The following is a 26,553-nucleotide window of genomic DNA, read 5'->3' as shown; positions in this document are numbered from 1 at the left end:
TCTCCCATATGACAGACTGATTTATTAATGAATTTGTTGCAGTAGTGAGGATCTTGGGGGGGAGAACTTCAACACGCTGTGAGCTTTCTGTCATCCAGTAGGAAGTTAGGTCTTGAGAGATGTTTAAAATTTTGAGCAAGTTAAGCTGGCTGACACACCAGTTGGTTGGTGCAGTCTAATGACAAATGTGTCTAATCCAGAATTACCATGTTGTGCTTTACTGACAGAGCCTACTGGAAATCAACTCCACTGTTCCTGTGTTGTCATAGAAGTTCAAGATTTTAAAGAATTCTCTAATTTTCCTGTCTTTCAGACCTGGGTTGTCAGAAAGCATGGATCAGGTTTCTGTACCAACAAAGGTTATTCATTACAAATAAATAGATTCTAGCTACAGATAAATGACAATGAACCATTGATATAACTCTAACCCAATTATAGACATGCGCGCACACACACTCACTCCCCCTCCCTCCCAAGTAGACAGACAGGAAATACAAAAACATGGGTGAGATTGGCAGAGGGAAAGACTGGGAGGGTAGTTCCTGTTTAGAGTTCTTTGAGAGTTTTTTTTGGTTTATCAGGATGTGCTGCTTGATTCTTTTCCAGTTACTTTTACTTGTTTGCAGGTGAACAATGTGACTAGTTTGCGTGTGAAGGGAAAACTAAATTGGCTTTTCAGCTTGAGCTGCTTGTTACTTCAGAGCAAAATTAGCTACTTCCCTCCCTGAGGCCTAATGATTTCTCCCAAGTATTCATGCCACCAAGATTTTAAGCTATCTGGGGATCAATCTCAGTTGTTAGAAGGTTTTTGTTGTTTACAGCTGGGCACCAGTCTGTAGACCAGCCAGTTATTTTGTCACAGAAAAGCTCCATTTGTACACAACTCTTGTTTTTTTTTGCTCCAATTTGTATGTGACCCTTCCCGGCTGTGCACCTTCTCCCACCACTTAAACACAGTGGTGTATACAATACTTACAATGAGTGCCAGATTACTTGCTTTTAAAAGTGAATGATCTTTAGTTTTTAAAACTGTTCTTTTCCATTTCCAATCAGAACTACTGAAAAATAAAAACATAGTAGTAATCTGAAACTTTGCTTGTCTCTCATTGGATTTCCTGTTCTGTTGGAAAGATTTGCCAGAAATGAGAGTTGCAAGTTATCCAAAACTGACTCCTGATAATTTTCACATGACCAAGCTTAGCCAGGCAGAGGAAGATGCTGGTCAGCTGGGTCTAATTGAGGTTCTGTTTTAAGACAGAAAAGAGGCCCTTCAGGCTATTCAAGAAGGGAGAAAGATAGTCAGTCTAATCACAGCGGTGGCGAAACAATTGAAAGCAATGCTGAGGAATGGAATTAGTCTGCGCGTGAAGAGTCAGGGATTATCAGGAATAGTCAGCATAGTTTTTTAAGAGTAGGTGATGTCTGACCAACTTGATTGAATTTTTTGAGGTAACCAGGTGTGGAGCTAAGGACAATGCATTCGACCTAGTCTACTTGGACTTCAAAGCTTTTCATAAGATCCTTTTTATGTGAGATTGATATCAAAAGTATAAGCCATATGATTCAAGGAAATTTGGCAAATTGGATGCAGAATTGGCTGAGTGGCAAGAAACCAGAAATTGTTAGTTGAGGGATGATTCTGTGACTTTGAAGCCTGTGTTCATTGGAGTTCAACAGGGATCAATGTGAATGATTTAGACTTGGATGTAAGAGATGACTTGGTGAAAATTGATGGGGTAAAAGATAGTGAGGATGCTAATTTCAGATTGCAGCAGGGTACAGTCAAGCTGATCAATGGCAAATGGAATTCAAGCCAGATAAATGTGAGGTGATGCACGTGAGTAAGACAAAGAAGGCAATGATGAATAGTAGGGCCCTGGGATCAGAGGATCAGAGGGGCTTTGGTGTACATGTACACCAGTCCCTTGAGGATCAAGTAGTTAAGAAGGCATGTGGCATACTTGCTGAGGCATAGAGTTTGAGAACAAGGTGATGATGCTGGAATTGCACAAAATGGCAGTTAGGCCAGAGCTGGAGTTTTGGTGAAATTTTGGATTCCACATTATAAGAACAATATGATAGCACTAAGGTTGCTAAGTAGATTTACCAGGATGTTGATTTGGCTGGAGAGTTCAATATGATGAGAGATTGCCAATTAGGGTTGCTTTCTTTGGAGCAGAGGAGATTGAGGAGGATATGATTGAGATATATAAAATTGAGATACGTAAGGTAAACCGAAAGAAAATTTCCCACTTGATGGAGGAATCAATGACAGGGGACGTAAATTTAAGGTTCCTATATATAGGAATTTATTGTCGTGTACTTTTACATGAAAAGCACAATGAAAAATTATAAGTCACCCAGCCATGGTGCCTGCATTAATAACAGGTCAAATTTAATAATAAAGCAAAGTTAAGACAAAAGTTCTTCACAGTTCAGTTTAACCGTTCCTGGGCTCGGAGGAAGCTGATTAAGCAATGATGGAATAATTGCAACACACAGCCAGGATGAGACAGTAATTCCCTGATGAGAGTGCCATGCTGGGACGAAACCGCCATACCAGGTCACTGGAAAACTGGGCCGGAAGCCTCTGTCGAAGAAAACCACCATACTGGGCCAAGATCGCCAACCCGGATGAAACTGCCACACTGGGTCCTTGGAATACTGGGCTGGAAGCTTCCACTGGGTCAAGATCATGATCCCTGGACGAGACCACCGGCCAGAATGCCTGGGAGACAATGGCGAAGAAGACCCTCACACAGGGGTGAGACCTCTGTGGGACAAAACCACCACGCCAGGAGACTGCTCCACTGGGAAGAGGCCACCATGTCGGAAAAAGACTACCACTCTGGACTGCCAGAAGCCACCTCATTGCTGGGTCAGGAGAAGCCATCGTCTTAAGTATTTAGATGTGCAATTGCAATGCCAAGTCATACAGGGCTATGGGCCAAATACAGTAGTGCCTTGACTTACGAACTTAATCCGTTCCGGGACCCGGTTTGCGAACCAAAAATTTTGCGTACTGAATCAATTTTCCCATTATTCAGATATTTAAAGCGCGCGTAGCAAAACAGAACAATGACAATGAAACCACTGGCTTTTTCCGTTTGTACCTTCGCTCGTACCTTGAATTTCGTATGTACGTTGAAGCCAAATTTTACGTACAATCCTGTTCGTAAACCGATTTGTTCGTGAATGGGGTTGTTCATATGTCGAGGCGCTACTGTACTGGAAAATAGGATTAGCATAGTTTGGTAGCTTTTGGCCAGCACAGTCTCAATGGACTGAGGGGCTTTTTCCTGTAGCCTCTAGAACTCCGGCTGTCTTGGTGAATGTTGAAGATACCAGTTACCGTTTCATTTCAGCTATGTGTTATGAATTTCATGTGCACTAATATCAAGCTAGTTTGCACGTGTGCTTCATCAAGTTATCATAGGTATGGAAGGAGGAGAAGAGAATATTATAAGGATAAGCAAGTTGCTGTGCTTGTTTATTTAAAATAAAAAAAATTAACATTGTAAAAGCTTGCAGAATATTTGCAATCTTGGATGCTTCTATTCATGCATCATATGCAAAATGAAAGATGATAACCCTTAATCACTAAGGTCTCTCACTAGAGTGAGAGCCCGAGCGACTAGTTGAGTTTGAATTTTGAATTTGAATTGGATTTGAATTTAATTAATTTTCACATGTACCGAGGTACATTTAAAAAGCTTTGTCTTGTGGGTAATACAGGGCTAAATAAGAGGACAGTTGTTTAACCCTGATGAATCATCATTTCTCTTCTCTCTTGTATTTATGCACCATGTTTACTTTCATCCGCTTAGTGTGAAATTTGATCTGCATTCGTAAGTTCAGGTGATATTCTTTCTGTTTTGTGATTTCATTTACATATTATTTTTAAGGTTGAAGCCATACTTTTAATAAGATTAGAACCTTGAAATGATCAACCAATTAAGAATTTACACGAATTACAGGTCACTTTCTTCAATTTGTCATTTGCTTATATTCATGATTCCTTACAAAAATGCATTTGTAATTCTTGCGCTGCTTTCCAATGAACTCTTCCTCCATGGTATTTTGGGCAGAGGAAGATTTGATATTTTTGTGTGCTTGTCATCAATCTTGGTTGATTCACTACATAATTATTCATCTCTTGTGTTTGGAGCAGCATGGAAAATCTAATTGCATTAAGAGATGTACTGAGATACAGTCCTCTCTTGCAGATATTGAGTCTTGCTAACTGTACAGCTTCAAATTTTGTCACTGTCTTCTGAAAACATTTAGACAGTTCAGTTAATTCATAAGACATTATTTCATGTGGTTTAGTGTTATTGGAATTAATATCAGATTTTCTCCAACACTGCTGTCAAGTAATTACTTTGAAAATAAGATTTCAAAATATCTAGGGAGGGTTTTGTAATTGTGTGCATGAAACTCAGAATGGAATGGACAACCTCTGACCACTTAGAGGCTTAAACAATAGTCATGTTTTCTATGGCATTTCTCAAACTGCCGTCTTTGGACTGAGGATCTGCTTAAGATTGTGTAATGGTCTTGAGCAGTATCTCAATTTCCTTCATTGTAGATGCTCTGTTCCAGGCATTCACAAATGTCAGGTCTTTTCAATGAGCCATGCTATTCCCTTTAAGTGTGGAACAGGCTACTCAAGTCACGTGGCAACATTTGTTCTTTTTCCCAAGCATAACAGAAGTATCATCTGAAGCGAACATCACCATTTTCATCATGACCAACTTAATGATAGCATAAAAATATTTGATAGCTATAATGGCTTCTGTATTACAGGCAGGTAAGTTAATTCTACCAAATGCTGTCTAATGTGCTGCAGATGCTAAATCTCAACATTTTTCCATCAATAATGTTTTAAATGGGTGGACAGATGAATCCCCGTAACAGCACTGTCTGTGGTGAAACTTATTACCTCTTTAAAAACTTCAAGAACATCATCTTCTTTCTTGTGTTTGAATATTTTTATATCTGTTTCAAACTTGTCTGTCTCTGTTATTTGTACTTTTAGCATGTTTCTTACAGCAAATCCAAGAGTGGGTGAATATAATTTTCTTAAGAATGTGCACATGAGCTATTAGGGTGCTATCGGGTACCTGTGACAGGCAGGGTCAACAGTGAGGGCCATTACCTTGTTTTTGGAACAGGGCAATCATTTTGCCTTAAAAACCCAGAGAAGTTCTTGGGCAGTTTAGACAGGACCTGACTGAGGTCAAAAACAAATTTAGTCTTTCGCCTTAAAGGGAGCATTGGCCAATTGTGGTAAGCGATATTTTTGGTAGAAAGACTTTTAGTTTGGGCAACTTCAAGCCCGGGGGTGTTTGTTTAGAAATTTCCAGGTTACTAAAAAGTTGAGAGACTCTGTTTTGAGCGTTTTAATGTAAGAAAACTTCACAGTTCATGGGGGAAAACATACTGCAGCAAATTAGCTTCACCAAATTTTAAGATTTGACATAATAGGGTCATGAATCATTCTAAAGTGGTAATGTTGTAGAATAGATTTAAACTTTTATTTCGCAAGATTTTTGATTTTGAAGCTGTTGTATCTAGATAGCCCTTTGATTTTGCTACTTAATTTTGTTTTCTCTCTGTTAAAGAAACTCTGCAATCTTGTATGACAATGAATTCAGTGAATGATCATCAGGTTGACTATATAAAAAAAACTCGGGCCAGATTTCATTCTAGGATCTGACTTGTGCAGTAGTGCCATCACCCGGGATTGTGACACATGATATCTGTGTAGTTGGTTGAGTCGCATTGTCCTTTGCCAGTGGCTTTATTAATCAGATGAATGTACATTGAGTAACTACAATTTTTGTGAATGTATCAAGATTCGTCACTCACGTTGGGTTTTGAATCAAAAGAAATGAGTGAATTCATATCTACATTATCTTGTGCATTTATTTCTAGATAATTTTTTTCATAACGGCAAGTGTATATTGAATATTAATAAGGATTTATCTGCCAATTTGAAGCCTTTTTCAGTAACTGTAGGGTAATCATCTTCAGCCTTGAAACTGACTTTCATATATCAGTGTTTATGGAGAGAGAAACAAGTGCTTGAAAATTTGTTTTTCTTCATTTGCAGTCAGTGTTTTGTGGTGAACCTGTCTGAACAGCATCCCAACCCCTGCTTTAGAAATTCCCTGTCTATTCCCTTTGTAAAACCTGATGTTGCATTCTACTGAGAGCTCCTCAAGAATGGATGTTTTTGCCTTGCTAGATAGGTTTACTAAATGCAGAAAAAGGGAGCATCTTGCAGGATGTGCCTTGATAAATTTTCATATTTGCTTTTTAGTTTCATGTTGGCTTCTTTTCACCCTTCAATGGATAGTTGTTTTTGAATATGCTTCATGCATAATGAAGTGTCTTAAATAAAAAAACAAAAAGTAGTGGAAATTATTCTTGAGTTTGTGTAAAGAATTTTAGGAAGATTTTAACATTATTTTTGGTATCTTTATTCCCTACAGGTCCAAGATGGGCATCCTGGAATCTTGGTGTTTTTATTTGTATCAGGTGTGCAGGAATCCACCGAAATCTCGGTGTGCATATATCTCGAGTGAAATCGGTTAACTTGGACCAGTGGACACCAGAACAAATACAGGTATAAACCATGTTGTCATCTTTGTGTGTTGCTTCATAACTACTTGTTCCAGTGAGTTGCGATGAATGTGTACAAATTAGGAGTAGAAGTAGGCCTCATTCTCTTGAGTGAGCTGTATAATTCAACAAGATGATAGATGATCTGTTTACTTCACATCTCTATCTGGATAACCTTTAACCCTCGACTTATTGACGATCGATCTACCTTTGCCTTGAATATATTCAAGGATTTTGCATTTTTGATGAAGAAAACTGTAAAAGCTTTTTGCACTCTGAGAAAAACATCTCTCCTCATCTGTCTTCAGTGCATGACCCTTTTATTTTGAAATGCTGTCCCAAAGTTCTAGATCCTTCATCAAATGAATCTTCACACTCACCCTGTCAAGATCCCTCAGGGTTACAAGTCATCAATTACTCTCCGAAACTGGAATATTTAGTGTTGCTGTTAGCTTATGCTTTTACCTTTTTGGGGGGGGGACGGAAAAAGGACTCTTTTCAGATGCCAGCTTTGTACTGTTTTGCCCATCTGATGTAGATTAGCATCGGGTCCTGTCCTGGTAATGCTAGAGTATGTTGGTATTGATTTCACTGAAAGATACATGCTTCTGTTGATCATTAGAGTAAACACTAAACTTGTTCAATCCTCTTCAGACAAAAACAAGTAGTAGTTTTTAGTGATAGTACTTGTTTTAAATTGTATTTACACAATTTGCAATGTTTGCAACCATTATGCTTTGTGTGTTGGCTGTTTTGTCAGAGTTTGCCTGCCCTTTCCCAGCAGTGCACAATGTATTTCTTTTTCTTTGAGTGCTAACTGGTTCATTTTAGAACATAGAAAAGTACAGTGCATAACAGGCCCTTCAGCCCACAATGTTGTACCGAGGGTTAATCCTAATCTAAAATAAATAACCTAACCTACGTCCCCCTCAATTCACTGTTGTCCATGTGCATGTCCAGCAGTCGCGTAAGTGTCCCTAATGACTCTGCTTCCACCACCACTACTGGCAAAGCATTCCATGCATTCACAACTCTGTAAAAAACCTACCTCTGATGTCTCCTCTATACCCTCCTCCTAACACCTTAAAACTATGACCCCTCATGGCAGTCAATCCTGTCCTGGGGAAAGGTTTCAGGCTATCGACTCTATCCATGCTTCTCATTACCTTGTACACCTCCTATGAGGTCACCTCTCTTCCTCCTTCTCTCCAGAGAGAAAATTCCGAGCTTAGTCAACCTCTCTTCATAAGGAAAGCCATCCAGTCCAGGCAGCATCCTGGTAAACCTTCTTTGCACTCTCTCCAAAGCCTCTGCATCTTTCCTATAATATGGCGACCAGAACTGGACACAATATTCCAAGTGTGGTCTCACCAGAGTTTTATAGAGCTGCAGCAAAACCTCGCAGCTCTTGGACTTGATCCCTTGTTAATGAAAGCCAAAACACTATATGCTTGCTTAACAAACCTATCCACTTGGGTGGCAACTTTGAGGGGTCTATGTATTTGAACACCAAGATCTCGCTGTTCTTCCACACTGCCAAGAGCCCTGTCTTTTAATGTTATATTCGGCATTCAAGTTCAACCTTCCAAAATGCATCACTTTGCATTTATCCAGGTTGAACTCCATCTGCCATTTCTCAGCCCAGCTCTGCATTCTGTCTATGTCGCACTGCAGCCTGCGACAGCCCTCAATACTGTTGACAGCACCTCCAACCTTTGTGTCATCGGCAAATTTACTAATCCACTCCTCAACCACCTCATCCAAGTCATTTATAAAACCTACAAAGAGCAGAGGCTCAAGAACAGGCCCCAGTGGGAAACCACTCACTGACCTCCAGGCAGAATACTTTCCATCTACAACCACACTCTGCCTTCTGTCAGCCAACCAATTCTGAATCCAGACAGCCAAATCTCCCTGTATCACATATTTCCTGACTTTATGAATGTGCCTACCATGGGGAACCTTTATCAAGTGCCTTGCTGAAGTCCATATACACCACATCCGCGACTCGACCTTCGTCAACCTCTCTCATCACCACCTCAAAGAGCTCAATAAAAATTGAGGCATGACCTGCCCCCCTCAAAGCCTTGCTGACTGCTTTTAACCACTCTATGCTTTTCGAAATAGTCATAGATCCTGTCCCTCAGAATTCTTTCCTTGCTGACCGCAGATACAAGACTATCTGGTCTGTAATTGCCAGAGATTTCCCTATTACCCTTCTTGAAAAGAGGAACAACATTCACCTCCCTCTAATCCTCTGGCACGGTGCCACAGAGAGTGAGGAAGCAAAGATCTTCGCGGCGGCTTATCAACTTCCTTTCTCGCTTCCTGGAGCAACCTAGGATAAATCTGGCTCAGCACTGGGGACTTATCAATTTTAACGTTTGCCAAAATTTCCAACACATCAACTTCCTCAAGCTTAATCTGTTCAAGCCTGTTTCCCTGCTCCTCAACTTCTCATTCACAACAAGGTCCCTTTCCTTAGCCAAAATGAAACAAAAACTCATTTAGGGCTTCTCCTATCTGCTCAGACTCCACGCACAAGTTCCCTACGCTATTCCTGACTGGCCCTACCTTCTACCTGATTATTTGCTTATTCCTCAAGTATGAATGAAATGACTTTTGGGTTCTCCCTAATCCTTCCGAACAAGCCTTTTTCGTGCCCCCGCCTGGCTCTCCTCAATCTTTTTTTTTGAGCTCCTTTCTAGTAAGCCTGTAATCCTCCAAAGCTGTGCTAGATCCTTGCTTCCTCCACCTCATGTAAGCTGCCTTCTTTCTTTTGACAAGCTCCTCTGTTCTCGTCACCCAAGGCTCGTTAGTCTTGCCTTTCTTGCCTGTCTCAGAGGAACAAATTTATGCATCATTCGCAACAACTGCTCCTTAAACAGTTTCCACATGTCTGTGCCCTTTCTGTGGAACAATTGCTCCCAACCTGTACTTCCCTACTCCTGTCTGATAGTCATAATTTCCTTTTCCCCAATTTAAATATCATCCCTTGGTAACTGCTCCTTTCTCTCTCCAAGGCTATGGTAAATGTGAGGCGGTTGTGGTCACTGTCACCAAAGTGTTCTCCCACTGCGAGATCTGACACCTGTCCTGGCTCATTGCTGAGTACGAAATCCAAAATGGCCTGTCTATATACTGAGTAAGGAGACCCTCCTGAACGCACCTGACAAAAATTGCTCCATGCAAACCATCTGCAATAACGTGGTTCCAGTCAATATTGGGGAAATTGAAGTCACCATAACCCTGCTACATCTCCATTTTTTTTCAAAATCTGCTGACCTAGAGTTCTATGATCTCCCTACTGCAGTTAGGGGGTCTGTAGAAAACCCTCAGTGAGGTGGCTGCTCCTTTGCAATTCCTAACTTCCACCCATACTGACTCAGCAGACAATCCTTCCTCGACAACCTTCATTTCTGTAGCTGTGAAACATTCCCTGATTAGCAATGCTACACCCCCTTCTCTTTTTTTTTTTTACCCCCTCCTTCTTTTTAAATGTTCTAAGCCATGGAATATCTAGCAACTATCCCTGCCCCTGTGAAACTCACGTCTTCGTTATGGCCACAACATCATAGTCCTAAGTACTGATCCATGCTCTAAGTTCATCACTTTTTCTGACACTCCTTGTGTTAAAGCAGACACACTTTAACTGATCCCTTTGTTTCATCACATGAAAAGCCTCCCTGATTCACTACATCCTGTTACTGCCCCATCTACTACCTCGCTCTCAGATATGTAGCTCTGGTTCCCACCACCTTGCCAAACTAGTTTAAACTGTCCCGAACCACACGAGCGAACCTACCCAGGATATTTGTGCCCCTTCAGTTCAGGTGCATCCCATCCTACATGTACAGGTCTCATCTTCCCCAGAAGGCATCCCAATAGTCTAAGTATTTGAAGCCCTCCCTCCTGCACCAGCTGCGTGACCATGTGTTGAGCTGCGCTCACTGCCTGTTCCTCCCCTCTCTATCTCGTGGCACTGGTAGTAAACCTGAGGACACTACTCATCCTGTTCTTCAGCTTCCAACCCACCTCTATAGTCACTTTTCAGATCATCAATCCCTTTCCTGACTATGTCATTGATGCCAATATGTACCATGATTTATGGCTGCTCACACACCCCCTTCAGTATTGTGTAAACCTGATCGGCAACATCCCAGAACCTGGCACTGGGGAGGCAACATACTTTACGGGCGTCCCGTTCCTGACCACACTATCTCCTGTCAATCCATCTAACTATTGGGTCCCTTACCTCTAGCACTTTTCTATTCTCGTCTCGTCCCTTCCCTTCTGACCCTCGGTGCCAGAGACTTGGCAACTATGGCTTTCCTCTGGTAGACTGTCCCCACCAGCAGTAGTATGCAAAACTGTATACTTATTGCTGAGGGGAACGGCCACAGGAGATCCCTGCTTTGTCTGTTCCCTTTCCTTCCTCTGACTAACCCAGCTATCCTTATCCTGTATCTGAGGAGTGACTACCTACCAGTTTTCCCCTTAGCCTCCCAGATGATCCGCAGTTCATCTCACTCCAGCTCCAGTTCCCTAACTCTTATTTTTGAGGAGCTGGAGTTGGGTTTACAGTTTTTCAATCTGTTTCCACCACACACTCATTGTGCATTCTGAATCCTAACCACTTGCACCATTTTTCCTTATTCATGCCTTTTCTCATGTTACCCCTTACCTTTAAATATATTCTCTCATTTTTGACACTTTCATCACAAGGAATAGTTTCTTCCCATTGCTGTCTCGAATTCTGAATCCCTCCACCAACTTGCCTCTGTTTTTTTTTTTCTCTCCCCGCCTCCCCCCTCCCTATCCCCTCTTTGCTAGAGTCATAGAATCACACAGCACAGAAACAGACCCTTCAATCCAACCGGTCCATGCTGAACATAATTCCAAACTTAGCTCGTCCTACCTGCCTGCACCTGGTCCATATCCCTCCAAACCTTTCCTATTCATATATCCATCCAAATATTTTTAAAATGTAATTGTAACCCTATCCGTCACTTCCTCGGGAAGTTGATTCCACACGCGAACCATCCTCTATGCAAAAAAATTGCTTCTCATGTCTTTTTTAAAATGCTCCATTTTAAGGAAAAGACAACTACCATCAACACTCTACCACTCATTATTTTGCAAACTTGTGTCAGGCCACCTCTTAATCTCCTACGCTCCAGTGAAGAAAAGTCTCAACTCATCCAGCCTTTTATTTTTATAACTCAAGCCTTCTATACTTGGCAACATCCTAATAAATCTCTTCTGAAACCTCTCCAGCTTAATAATATCTTTACCATGACTGGGTGACCAGAGCTGGACACAGTAGAGGGAAACCTCGATTATCCGAACAAGACAGGTGGGAATAACTGATCTGATTTTGTTTGGCTATCTGATGTGATTGTAAACAAAGGAAGTATTCTCAAGTGTAAATGGAACCGTGTGACACACAGCTTCAGCCAGAATCGCCGACTTGTGTGTTACACCAGTCAACTGGATCAAATAGATAGACATTCTGGGATGGAGTGGGGCTATCTTTGCTGTAGTATTACCATGGCTCTCAAGAGATTGCCTGGATCTCTGAGCCTCTGCTCAGAGCTGTGCTGTTTCACTCATTCGGGTCATTGAACAAGGTAGGTTAGAGTGGTGCTGGAAAAGCACAGCTGGTCAGGCAGCATCCGAAGAGCAGGAAAATCGATGTTTCGGGCAAAAGCCCTTCAGGACTAAAGGCAGGGAGCCTCCCAGGGTGGAGAGATAAGTGGGAGGGGGGTGGGGCTGAGGAGAGGGTAGCAAAGAGTACAATAGGTGAATGCGGGTAGGGATGAAGGTGATAGGTCAGAGAGGAGGGTGAAGTGGATAGGTGGGAAGGAAGATTGGCAGGTGAGGACCAGTCATGAGGATGGTGATGAGCTGGAAGGTTGGAGCTGGGGTAAGGTGGGGGGAGGGGAAATGAGGAAACTGGTGAAGTCCACATTGATGCCCTGGGGTTGAAGTGTTCTGAGGTGGAAGATGAGGCTTTCTTCCTCCAGGTGTCGGGTGGTGAGGGAGCGGCAGTGGAGGAGGCCCAGGACCTGCATGTCCTCGGCAGAGTGCGAGGGGGAGTTGAAATGTTGGGCCACGGGGCAGTGCGGGTGTCCCAGAGATGTTCCCTAAAGTGCTCTGCGAGAAGGTGTCCAGTCTCCCTAGTGTACAGGAGACTGCATCGGGAGCAACGGATACAGTAAATGACATTGGGTGTGCAGATGTAGAAGGCTGCTTTGAGGCCTTGGATGGAGGTGAGGAGGGAGGTGTGGGTGCAGGTTTTGCAATTCCAGTGGTGTTGGGGGAAGGTGCCAGGAGGGGAGGGTGGGTTGTTGGGGGCGCGTGGACCTGACCAGGTAGTCACGGAGAGAACGGTCTTTGCAGAAGTCAGATAGGGGTGGGGAGGGAAATATATCGCTGGTGGTGGGGTCTGTTTGGAGGTGGTGGAAATGTCAGCGGATACTGCGGTTTATGCGAAGGGTGGAAGGTGAGGACCGGGGGGGGGGGGGTTTGAGGGCGGGGGTGCGGGATGTGGATGAGATGCATTGGAGGGCATCTTCAAGGGAAGGGAAATTGCGGTCTTTAAAGGAGGAGGCCAACTGGTGTGTTCTGTGGTAGAACTGATCCTCCTGGGAGCAGATACAGTGGAGGTGGAGGAATTGGGAATATGGGATAGCATTTTTGCAGGAGGTAGGGTGGGAAGAGGTGTAATCCAGGTAGCTGTGGGAGTCTGTGGGTTTGTAAAAAAAAAGTGTCAAGTCGGTTGTCATTGATGGAGATGGAGAGGTCCAGGAAGGGGAGGGAGGTGTCAGAGATGATCCAAGTGAATTTAAGGTTGGGGTGAAATATGTTGGTGAAGTTGATGAACTGTTCGACCTCCTTGTCGGAGCACAGGGTGCAGTCATCAGTGTAGCGGAGGAAGAGGTGGGGAGTGGTGCTGGTGTAACTACGGAAGGTGGACTGTTCTACGTAGCTGACAAAGAGGCAGGCATAGCTGAGACCCATACGGGTGCCCATGGCTGCCCCTTTGGTCTGGAGGAAGTGGAATGTAGTACCCAGGTCTAAAACCGGTTGTCTAAAATAGTCAAACCCAAACTTCAGATTATAATTAAAGTACAATAGAAAAGAAAAGTTGCATGTATGTCTGTAAATGTGCTTCTTGAAAGAACAGCTGTCAGAAACTTTCTGCTGTATACGGGAGAGAGAAAAAAGGAGAGGGAGAGAAAGGGAGCAGAGACAATGTGAGAGAGAGAATGAGGCAGAAGGGCAGCAAAGAAAGAAAATGAATAACAGAGGCAGAGTGGGAGAGAAGTTGCTGAGTTCACTGGTGTGCAGTCTGTCTTGGAAGGAGGGTTTCTGCAGGTAGTGACAGAGTCTGGTTTCTGATCTCAAAATTTGGGACCTTGCAATCTTGTTCGGTTAATCCAAAATTTGGATAATTGATTTTCAGATAACAAAGATTGTTCTATATTCCAGAAGAGGCCTCACCAATGTCCTCAACATAGCATTCCAACTCCTACACTGAAAGGCCTGATCAATGAAGGCAGGCGTGCTGATACGTTTTTTAACCATCCTGTCTATATGTGACACAAGTATCAAAGAATTATGCCCCTGCACCCCCGGGTCCCTCTGCTTGACAATACCACCCAGACCCTACCATTAATTGAATTCATCCTACCCTTATTTGTTATACCAAAATGCAATACCTCTCATTTATCCTGATTGAACTCCATCTGCCATTTTTCAGCCCATTGACCCATTTGATCAAGATCCCTTTGTAATCTTAGAAAACCTTCTTCGCTGTCTACTATGTTGTCCACAAACTTAGTAACCATGCCTTCTATATTCTCCTCCAAATCATTTATGTAAATGACAAATAAAAGAAGACCCAGACTTGATCCTTGTGGAACACTGTTGGTCACAGGCCTCCAGTCTGTAAAGCAATCCTCCACCATTACTGTCTCCTGCCATGAAGCTAATTATGTATCCAATTGGTAAGCTCACCCTGAATTCCATGTGACCTAACTTTGCTAATTAGTCTATCATACAGAACCTTGTCAAAGGCATTACTAAAATCCAAGTAGACAACCCCTCTACTGCTCTACGATCATCACCCTTTTGGCAACTTTCTCAAAACTCAGTCAAGTTTGTGAGACATGATTTTCCTCATAAAACAATGCTGAATATCCCTAATCAAGTTTTGCCTTTCTAAATGTCCTTTAAATCCTAAGTTCTATAATCCCTTTCAACAATTTACCCACAGCTGAAGTCAGACTATAATCTATAGTTCCCCTGTTTTTCCTTATAACCTTTCTTAAACAAAAATACAACATTAACCAGTCATCAGGCACTTCACCCATAGGTAGAGATGATGCAAGTATTTCTGCAAGGGGTCTCGTAACTTCCTCCCTTACTTCCCCCAACATTTTGGGATAAATTAGATCAGGTCCTAACTATTTATCTACCTTTTTTTAATTTCTCTAAAACATCCAAACTTGCTTTCCTGTACTGTGAACTGTTTTTAAAGCATCAGAGTTCGTTTCTGTGTATTCTCTAGACTCTATTTCTTTTTCTACAGTAAAAACTGATGCAAAATATTCATTTAGTAAGTTGAACATATTCTGGGGTTCAACATGAAGGTGACCACCTTGATCTTTAAGAGGCCATACTCTTTCTCTCGTTACCCTCTTGCTGTTAATGTATTTGTAGAATTTCTGAAAGGAGACCACGCTTTTGGCCATGCTTTTCCATTTTATATGGAAAAGAGGGTGCTTCAGGCTAAGAGCACTCAGTGAGTACTCTGTCATTTATTGGGGTGGTTTCTGTGTTGACATTAAGTATCTGCATGAGGTCTGGGAGGGAGTTGGGAGTTGAGATCACTTCGGAAACATGGGAGGACATTTGTGAGAATGTGAAGAGGATTTTGATATGTCATAGGACCCATGCTATGCATTTAAATGTTCTTTTTGGGGCTCATCAGGCTGCAGATAGTCTTGTGAAACTTAAGCCGGAGCATCTTTAATGTGTCCCACATGTAAAATAAATGCAGTACCCTCACACACACTGTTTTTGGTCCTGCCACATGCTCCGTGCTTATTGGAACACTGTGGCAGGAGTAATAGAGAGGGTAAAGTGGACTTGGTCTCTTCGTTCCTGGGTCTACCAAATTTGCCTCACTTAGATGTATGTGGGAAAAATCTTTTTAACATTCTCACTTTTTTTGTGTGAGGAAGAACATTCTGGTGTGCTGGGTGTCTGAGACCCCCCCCCAGGTCTGTCAGGGTGGCATAAGTTAATAATGGAACACATTCCTTTAGACTTACAAATATAGTGCACCAGAAAATGAACAACTCTTACAAGACTTGGCAGCCCTTTTTAAATTACTTGGAAACAGATCTGTCTGACATTTTGATTAAGGCTTTTGTTGAGCCATGATAGGTTGGTAAATCAAAGACCATGAGAGGATGAATTTTGAACAAATTTGGTGATGGTAAAGGTTGAATCTTATGGTCCTGTTGCTTTGAGTGGTGTTATTTATTTATTGATTTTCTAATAAGTTTTGATTTTCTTTTGGAGAATAGTATAGTAGTTGGTTTATTTATTGTTATGCTATATTTTCATGTTTCTGTAACTTTCTAATTTTGTCAAGAAAAATATTCAAAATTTAAAAATCACACAACACCAGGTTATAGTTCAACAGGTTTATTTGGAATGACTCTCTTTAGAGGCACTGCCTCTTCACCAGGTGGTGATGAACCTGATGCAGCGCCTTGAAAGCTAGTGCTTCCAAATAAATATGTTGGACTATAACCTGGTGTTGTGTGATTTTTAGCTTTGATTTTAAAGGCATCGAGGGAGTAGAGAAAGCAGGAATATGGTATTGAGATAAAAGATCAGATGTAATCATATTGAATGGGGAAGATGGGCCGAGGGCCAAATGGCCCACTCTTGCTCCTAGTTCCCACATTTCTGTTCCAGATTCAAATCACTGACTACATGAGGTCTCCATTACTTTGCCAATTAGCTTATACAACATTTAAAAGGCATCTAGATTGGTAGATGAATAGGAAGAGTTTATAAGTATATGGGGAAAGTGAGGACTGCAGATGCTGGAGACCAGAGTTGAAAAGTGTGGTACTGGAAAAACACAGCAGGTCAGGCAGCATCCGAGGAGCAGGAGAATCGACGTTTCAGGCATAAGCCCTTCTTCAGGAATATATGTATATGGGCCAAGTGCTGGCAAATAGGACTGGATTAATTTAGGATGAATTGGACTGAAGGGTCTGTTTCCGTGCTGTACACCTTTGTGACCCTGTGCCCTTAATGACCCTGTGCCCTCTTGTTTTCTCTCCTTTCTTCAATGGAACCAGTTTGTCCCTATCTCTTTCCATATCTGTTGTGATTTTCAATGCATCAAAACAAATCCCCCCTCAACTTTTTCATCAGGAAGCGCAGCCCAACGCCTCCTATGTATATAGGTAATTGAAGTTTCTCAAACCTAGAACTATGCTTGTGAGCATTTTATGCACTCTAACTTTACATGACACCCAGAAATGGAATATCCCTTCAGTTGAGGCTAAGTCAGGGCTCTCTGCAAGTTTAACAATTTCCTTCATTTTGTACTCTGTCCTATTGATAAAACCTACAATTCTGCATGGTTTATTAGGCTGTACCCATTATATAAAATTGGAGCCTTTTTTAAAAGGGCTGCACAACTTTCAGTCCCCGGCCAGAGCTCCAAAGGACCTATTGCTATCTCTGAGCAGGTGACCCCAAAATATTAGCTTGCAAACTGCTGCAAGTTGGTGGCCTACGTTTTGGGAAGCCCTGTGCTAAAGCAGGCAGATTAATTTTTCTGTTGATTACACAATGGTCCTGGCAATAGGTCATATGCATTTGGTACTAGAACTAAGGTGCTGAAGTGATATTTTATAAACCTCATTTGAATTGTGTGATTATTAAAATCTCTTTGACTTTTTCCAAAGTTGATTTCAGTGCTTAGCCAGAAAAATAGGCAATGAATGTGGCCTTGTCAGTGTTCTCAAATACTATAAGAAAAACTATGCTTAAGTTAGATCAGTTATGATCCAGTTGAATGGCAGAGTAAGCTCAAGGGACCAAATGCCCTATTCTTGTTCATGTTTCTTATGGTTTTAGTGACTGTCTTAAACTGCTGATCTCTTCCCAATCTCAATGAAACTGAATCCATAAATTGACATGAGAAATCCTTGCTTGGAAGAACTGTTCTGATATTCATTTGCATTTCAGTCTTTTGCTGTTTATGTTGTTGAAGTCATCCAGTGCTGATAAAGATTTAACATGGCAGAGATGTGATCATTCAGAGCTTATAGAGATTTAATGTAGCAGTGATGTGATCTTCAAGATAAAACTGAACATATAGCATTTGTTGTCCTTTTGCTACTACTCCATGCTGTCTTCAGAAGATGCAAGAAAAGTACTAAGTACCAAATGCCTTCCAAAGCTGTGGGCAGTGCATGGCATTGTTCCACAATAAAATGGGATACTTGTTCCTTGTGGATGTCTTTATTTGTCTTCAGAGTTCATGATGGAGCACTCACGTATCTAAAAATGGTCAATCAAAATGTGCATCCTGAATCACAAAAATATGCAGTTATGCAGATTTAATTTCAGTAGTGCAGTTACTGACTTTTTATCTCAACTGTCAAGTCCTTTGCACATAGTTATGATTAACTCATTTTGTGGAAAAAGAATTCTATTTAGTCGAGTGTTAAAACATGTTTTTTTTGTGGCCAGGAGCAGGAACATTTCCACCTCTCTCTCTCTCTCTCTCTCTCTCTCTCTCTCTCTCTCTCCTCTTGACCACCAACCCCTCCCATATAAAACAATTAGGCATTTCAAGTCTAATGTCTTTTGACTTTGCAATGAGATGAATTCCTTTGTAGATGTTAGCATTATTGCATCTGTTGATTGTTTTGAGCACAGTGGATATTTGAAGGAGATAGAACGTGGAGAGATGCTGACTGTGCTTTTTTTTTTTTTTGCAGTGTATGCAAGACATGGGGAATACGAAGGCTCGATATTTCTATGAAGCAAACCTTCCAGAACATTTCCGGAGACCTCAGACTGATCAGTATCCTAGAAGGCTGTTATACAGAACAGAACTGGATATCACTCCGTAAAGCCTAGAAATGCAGGAAGTAGTTGCACGTTTTGAGAGGGATTAAAATTGCCATGGCTAATTGAGAAAGTTAGAATGCATTAAATTCAAAGAAAAACTATACAAGGATGTCCAAGTTTGTGATGGCCCCAAAGACTCTAAGTTCAGAATCCAGCAAATGAAGACTAAAAAGATGATAAAGACAACATAAAATAAGCTGTAAGGACAAATGTGCAGAGGATGTTAAAAATAAATGACAGTAAGAGCTCTTTTTAAACATAAGGAAAGGAAGAGCAGGTAAAATTCTCATAGGACCCTTAGAAAATGAATCTAGGGGATGGTTATGGGGAGCCAGAAACTGGTAGAGGCATTGGAGATATTTTACATCAGTCTTTAGGGTGGAACATACTTTATTCCTCCCCCCACATTCTTTAGTATTTAAAGTGCCATCATCATCACTAGAGCAGTGGTATTACACAAACTAATGGAGCTAAAGGCAGATAAAGTCCCTGGTCCTGATGGCTTTCATCTGAGGATCCTGAAAGAGGTGGCTGCAGAGATAATGGATGCATTGCTTGTAATTTTCCAAAAATCCTTGGATTCTAGAGAAGCACTAGCGTTTTGAAATCCAAAAATAGGCCATTCCTATTCAAAAAGGGAGAGGAGAGGTGATTATAGACAGATTAATGTAACACCTGTTGTTGGAAAATTGATAGATTCAGTCATTAAGGCAGTATGAGCAACATATTTAGAAAATGATAATTAAGGAGAGTCAACATGGCTTCATGAAAGAGACATTATGTCTGACTAGCTTTATTAGTTTTTTGAGGAAGTCTCAACCACAGTGGATAGTGGGGAAGCAATTGATGTAATTGGAATTCTAGGATGTACCTCAAAAAGGGTAAAGTGATCAGGAATGGCATATTAAATGGCAGAACAGATTCAAAAGGGCCAAATGGCCTATGCCAGCTCCTATTTTCTAAATTAACACAAGACACTGCTGGGGCCACAAGTGTTTAGAATATGTCGATGACTTGGTGGAATGTACAGACTTTCAGATGCAAAAACAGGTGGAAAGACAGGTTGTGAGAGGAATACACTCTGTTTAGAGAGATTGACAGGTTAAATAAGTGGGCATAAAGTTGTCAATTTTGGAAGGGAGAGCAAAAGATCAGAATATTACATAGCAAAACAGCAGAAAGCTGCAACAAAAAGGTTCTTGGAAGTTCTTGTGCATTAAATAAAAAGTTAACACACAACTGCAGCAGTTAATCAACAAGACTGATGGAATATTGGCCCTTGTTTCAAGGGTTTGGAGTGTAGAGCAGGGAAATTTAATGTGTAAATATACAAAGTGCTAGTGAGACCATGCTTGGAGTACCGTGAGCTGTAAAAGTCCTATGATTTAAAGAAGGATATCACTTGATTGGAGGCAGTTCAGAGAAGGTTCAATAAGGTGATCCCTGGTATGGTGAGATTGTCTTCGAGCAAAGGCTAAACACGATGGGAGTCTTAAGAAGAATGAGAGGTGATTTCATTGAAGCATATGGGGCTCTTAAGGGCTTGTCAAGGTAAATGCTAAAAATGGGAAATTCTCTCATGGGTGAGTCTTGGTCCAGAGGGCATAGTCTCGGAATAAAGGGATGCCAACTGAGGATTGAGGAGGAGTGTCTTGCTGTTAATTTAGAAAATAGGAGCTGGCATAGGCCATTTGGCCCATTTGAGCCTGTTCTGCCATTTTTAATATGATCATGGCTGATCATCCTACTTGGTACCGTGGTCTTGCTTTCTCCCCACAATAATCCCTTTAATCCACTGAATAATTCATTCCTGAAAATGTTCAATGTTCTAGCCTCAACTGCTTTCTGTGGTAGAGAATTCCACAGGCTAACAACTCCAGGTGAAGAAATTTCTCCTCATCTCTGTCCTAAATGGCCTACTCCCTACCCTTAAACTGTAACTCCTCATTCTGGTTTCCCTGTTCATTGGAAACACCCTTCCTGTATTTATCCTGTCAGATTTTGTTTTTAGGTTTCTATGAGATGTGCCCTCACTCTTCTAAATTCCTGTCGCATTGTAATAACCAATCCAGTTTCTTGTTAGTGCTGCAACCCTGGAATCAGTCTGGTAAATTTTTTTTGGACTCTGCAGTCCGAGCATCCTTCAAGTACAATACTCCAGGTGTCGTCTCACTGGGGATCTGTACAATTGCAGGAATGCATCCACGCACCTGTATTCTAAACCTCTTGCTCTGACGGCCAACATACCATTTATTGTCTTTACCACTTGCCATACCTGCATGCTTACTTTCAGAACTGGTACACAAGGATATCCAGGTCTCATTGCACTTCCCCTTTCCCTTTCAGGTTATAAGCTGTTTTGTTTTTGCTACCTCTGTTATAGACTGCACCAGGACAGACCCCCTCAAAACATTTCAAAAAAGTGGCCCAGGCCCTAACTTTGTTGTTTTAAGCAGGCGTAACACAGGTAATCCACGGGAATGCAGCTGGTCAAACCACTTTGTTTAAAACCGAATAGAATTTATTTACAAGATTACAGAATGAAACACAAACAAAAGAGAACAGAATACAGAATAACTTAATTTATCCAAAAACCCAACAGACTGTACCAACTTAATGATGCTGTTCCAAAGACTTACAACAATCCCTATAAACACCCCTTGGCACAAAAGGTAAAATCAAACAAAGGGTTTTACAGGAGAGAAGTCTGAGAGAACGTACCAGCCAGGACCTGCTTCTTTGGGTCCAGTTCTTCTAAATACCAAAGCAAACCAGAGAAAAGCTGAGCTGGGAGAACTTGCCACTCCTGTTCCATTGCACAAGTGTGTTTTTTTTAAACTTGAAAGCTGTCTGCCTGAGGCAGTATCTTTTGGCTATCATCAAATCCATCCTGAAACCCTTCAACTTAGACTTTTCGGAGTCTGCGTCTTTTACGACTTCTCTGGGGGGACAATAAGGACAAAATCTTGTTAAAGGAGCAGCTTCATCACACCTCCCATTTATGCACATTATACTTCATCTGCCATGTGTTTGCCCACTCAATCAACTTGTTTAAATCATACTGAGACACTTCTGCATTCTCACAGTTTACTCTCCCATCTGGAAACTTGAAGATAACAGATGACATTTGATCCATCCAAGCAGACAAGTGACTTAACATTTCATTCAAAAGACACCACCTTCCACAATGCAGATATTGGAACAAATGTGCCTCTCCATAATTTGGTTTACGTACAGAAACTGATTGAACAGGATATTACAAGTTCAAATTTGTCCTTACAATCTATTGTAATTTTCTACAACGCAGTTTCTTTAGAAACTGATTTTAGAAGTTCAGCTACCTAAAGTACAAGAGTTCACTGCTCAAAAGGTTCAATGATTTGAGGCATGATTGATTCCAGTGAGTATTAAGTTAATTTCTGATGTAAACAGCCATTTTGGATTTTTGGGTGTAGACTTCTAGTCATATTGTTCACTATCACCTCCAGTATCTAATAGACTTAGAATCTTTAATCTTGTACAATGGTGAACCAAAATAAAATGATTTGCAAAAAAATGAGAATATACTAGACTTTTGTATTCAAAGCTTTTTGTTTTACCCTAAACGTTTGGAAATCTTAATGGAAATGCAGCATAAAATGTTTGACAGCTTTAGTGGCATGATTCCTTGAAATATTAATTTGTTACCTGAGGCAGAAACTATTTTTCCATGAGCTTTTTTTTTAAAACTCTTGTGCTCCTGCATTTGACACATTTGACTTCTCACATTTAAATTTTGAATTATCCACTGCATTGAAAGTGCATTATTTTCTGTAGAAAGTTGTTGCACTGAATTCATGTGTTTTATGAAGACTTGGCTGCAAAGAGTAGCTGGTGCAATTTGGTTGTTTAATTCCAGGAGCTGTTTTCCAGCTGAATAATTAGCAAGTTGCCGATTAACTGTCTTGTAAATGCGTGTAATTAGTGAATTTGCTCTTGACCGCCATAGCATGGTTTTGTTTTTGAATTGACTATTTAGTTATGTTCTCTGGAGAGCTATGATTTCAGGGCATAGAACTTTACAGGCCCTTTGGCCCATGATGTTGTGCTGAGCATTTAGCTTAATCTAAGATCAACCTAACCTCCTACTCCTCAATTTACTGCCGTCCGTGTGCTTGTCCAACAGTCGCTTACATTTTCCTAATGTCTCTGACTCTACTACCACTGCTGGCAGTGCATACAGTAGATTTGGATCAGCTCAGGCTTGGAGGACCGAAGGGCCTGATACTGGGCTGTAAATTTTCTTTGTTCTTTATTCCATGAACCTGCTGCACTCTGCATTTAAAAAAACACTTCCTCTGACATCTCCCCTCAACCTTCCTCCAATTAACTTAAAATTATGACCCCCTCGTGACAGCCATTTCTACCCTGGGGAAAAGTCTCTGGCTATCGCTCAACCTCACTTCATAAGACAAGCCCTCCAATTCAAGCAGCATCCTGGGAAATCTCCTCTGCATCCTCTCTAAAGCATCCACATCCTTCCCATAATAAGGCAACCAGAACTGGACACGATATTCCAAGTGTGGTCTAACCAGGGCTTTATACAGCTGCAACAAAATCTCATGGCTCTTAAACTCAATCCCTTTGTTAATGAAAGCCAAAACACCATACACCGCCTTAACAACTCTATCAATTTGGGTGACAACTTTGTGGGGTCTATGTACATGGACCCCAAGATTCTGCTGTTCCTGCACACTGCCAAGAAATCAGCCTCAACCCTGTATTCAGCTTTCAATTTAACCTTCCAAAATGAATCACTTTGCATTTATCCAGATTGAATTCCATTTTCCACGTCTCAGCCCAGCTCTGTATTCTGTCAGTCTTGTTGTAGCCGGCAACAACCCTCAACACTATTTACAACACCACCAACCTTTGTGTCTTCGCCAAACCAACTAACCCACCTTTCCGTTTCTTCTTCCAAGTCATTTATAAAAAAACACAAGGAGCAGAGACCCAAGAACAGATCCCTGTGAGACACCACCGGTCACCAACATCCAGGCACAATACTTTCCATTCATAGAACATTACAGCAGAGTGCAGGCCCTTCGGCCTTTGATGTTGCATTGACCTTTGGAACCAATCTGAAGCCTTTCTAGCCTCCACTATTCCGTTTTCATCCATATGTTTATCCAATGACCATTTAAATGCCCTTAAAGTTGGTGTGTCTACTGCTGTTGCAGGTAGTGCGTTCCACACCCCTACTATTCTGAGTAAAGAAACTATCTCTGATATCTGTCCTATATCTATCAGCCCTCAATTTAAAGCCATGTCCCCTCAGTCTAGCCATCACTATCCAAAGAAAAAGGCTGCCACTGTCCCCCCCCCCCCCCCCATCTAACCCTCTTATCATCTTGTGTCTCAATTAAGTCACCTCTCAACCTTCTCTAACAAAAACAGCCTTAAGTCCCTCAGCATTTCCTCATAAGACCTTCCCTGCATACCAGGCAACATCCTAGTAAATCTCCTCTCAATCCTTTCCAAAGCTTCCACATCCTCCTCATAATGTCGTGACTAGAACTGTATGCAATACTCCAAGTGCGGCCGCACCAGAGTTTTGTACGGGTGATGCATGGCCTTGTGGCTTTCGATCCCTCTACCAATAAAAGCTCACACACCATATGCCTCCTTAACGCTATCAACCTGGGTGGCAACTTTCAGAGATCTATGTACATGGACACCGAGAGATCTCTGCTTATCTACACTACGAAGAATCTTACCATTAGCCCAGTACTCTTTATTCGTGTTGCTCCTTCCAGAGTGAATCCCCTCTCACTTTTCCACATTAAACTCCATTTGCCACTTCTCAGCCCAGCTCTGCAGCTTATCTATGTCCCTCTGTAACCTGCAATATCCTTTAGCACTATCCACAACTCCACTGACCTTGGTGTCAGCCGCAAATTTACTAACTCATCCTTCAATGCCCTCATCCAGGTCATTTATAAAAATGACAAACAGCAGTGGCCCCAAAACCGATCCTTACGATACACCACGAGTAACTGAACTTCAGGATGAACATTTCCCATCAACCACCACCCAAATCCACAACCACTCACTGTCTTTCAGTCAGCCAATTCTGTATCCAGGTGCTAAATTTCCCTGTATCCCATACCTCCTAACTTTCTGAATGAGCCTACTTTGGAGAACCTTATCAAATGCCTTATTGAAATCATATACGCCACATCCATGACTTGCACCTCTCCAAGCCATGCTGACTATCTTTAATCAAACAATGTTTTTCCAAGGATTTATGGCTACTATCTCTCAGAATCATTTCCGGTACCTTGCTTAGCACAGATGTAAGACTGACTGGTCTGTAATTCCCAGAGATTTCCCTGTTCCCTTGAACAGATGACAATATTTGCCTCCCTCTAATCATCCAATGGAGAGTGAGGATGCAAAGATCATCGTCAGAGGTGCAGCAATCTCATTCCTTGCTTCCCATAGTGACCTTGGATATATCTGGTCCGGTCAGTGGAGTTATATATCTTGATGCTTCCCAGAATTTCCAGCACATCCACTTCCTTAACATCGATCTGTTGAAGCCTATTAACCTGGTCCACAGTATTCTCACTATCAATAATATCCCTCTCTCTAGTAAATACTGAAGCAAAAAACTCATTTAGGGCCTCCCCTACCTCATCAGACTCCAGGCACAAGTTCCCTTCACTATCCGTGATCGGCCCTACCCTCTCTCTGATCATTCTATTATTCCTCACATAAGTGTCGATCACCTTTTGGGTTTTCCCTAATCCTTCCTGCAAAGGCTTTTTCGTGCCCCCTCCTAGCACTCCTCCGTCCAATTTTAAGTTCTTTCCTAGCTACCCTGTAATCCTCTAAAGCTGTGCCAGTTCCCTGCTTCCTCAACCTTAAGTAATCTTCCTTTTTCCTTTTGATGAGAAGGTCCTCTAGCCATCCAAGGCTCCTTCACCTTACTATTCCTTGCCTGTTTCAGTGGGAGAAAGTTATCCCAACAGGTGCTTCCCAACAGCCTCCACATTTCTGTTGTGCCTTTCCCATAGAATATTGATCCCAATTTATACTCCAAAGCTCCTGTCTAATAGCAGTATTTCTCCTCCCCCAATTAAATACCTTCCCATACTGTCTACTCCTATTTCTCTCCATGGCTATTGTAAAGGTGAGGCATTTGTGGTCTTGGTCACCAAAATGCTCTCCTATCGAGAGATTTGACACCTGGCCTGGCTTGTTGCATTGCACCAAATCCAATATGGCCTCCCCCTAGTCAGTCTATTTACATATTGAGTCAGCAATCCTCCCTGGGCACACCTGACAAAATTGGTTCCATCCAGACCATCTGCACTAAGGAGGCTCCAATCAATATTGGGGAAATTGAAGTCTCCCATAACAACAACTGTTAGATTACACCTTTCTAAGATTTGTCCAATCTCTCTGCTGCTACTGGTTTTGTTAGCTTGACTAAATTTTCTTTGTCTAATCTTGAGATTTCAACCAATATTTTCTAGAAGGAACAATGATTTATTTCATTGGTAAATATAATTGTGTAAGTTAGGTAACTCCTTGTTAATAGAATTCTAATTGTCTGCATTCATGGAAGATGCAGAATTAATTTTCCCTTATTCTGCTTTTGTTGATTCTGATTAAATCTACAGTTGAGTTTTAGAAAATTATTCCTTTCAGCATAAACTTTTTTATGCTTTCAAAACTGTTTTTGTATGTGCAGATGTTTTCTGT

At 41.5% G+C, this 26,553-nt stretch overlaps 1 protein-coding gene across 3 annotated transcripts in view; it reads left to right on the top strand.

Moving 5' to 3' along the window:
* The window catches only part of smap1 (small ArfGAP 1), a 225,258-nt gene that overhangs the window by 42,959 nt on the left and 155,746 nt on the right, over positions 1-26,553 (top strand). For all 3 annotated transcript variants that reach the window (XM_072558021.1, XM_072558012.1, XM_072558002.1), the window contains exons 2-3: positions 6,498-6,631; positions 18,672-18,757. In XM_072558021.1, coding sequence (XP_072414122.1) covers positions 6,498-6,631; positions 18,672-18,757 — 220 coding nt within the window. The remainder of the gene's footprint in view (positions 1-6,497; positions 6,632-18,671; positions 18,758-26,553) is intronic.

The sequence above is a fragment of the Chiloscyllium punctatum genome, chromosome 3, assembly GCF_047496795.1.
Source record: "Chiloscyllium punctatum isolate Juve2018m chromosome 3, sChiPun1.3, whole genome shotgun sequence".
Classification (NCBI taxonomy): Eukaryota; Metazoa; Chordata; class Chondrichthyes; order Orectolobiformes; family Hemiscylliidae; genus Chiloscyllium; species Chiloscyllium punctatum.
Note: the sequence above shows the minus strand (reverse complement) of the source record. Positions and strands in the feature narration are given on the sequence as shown.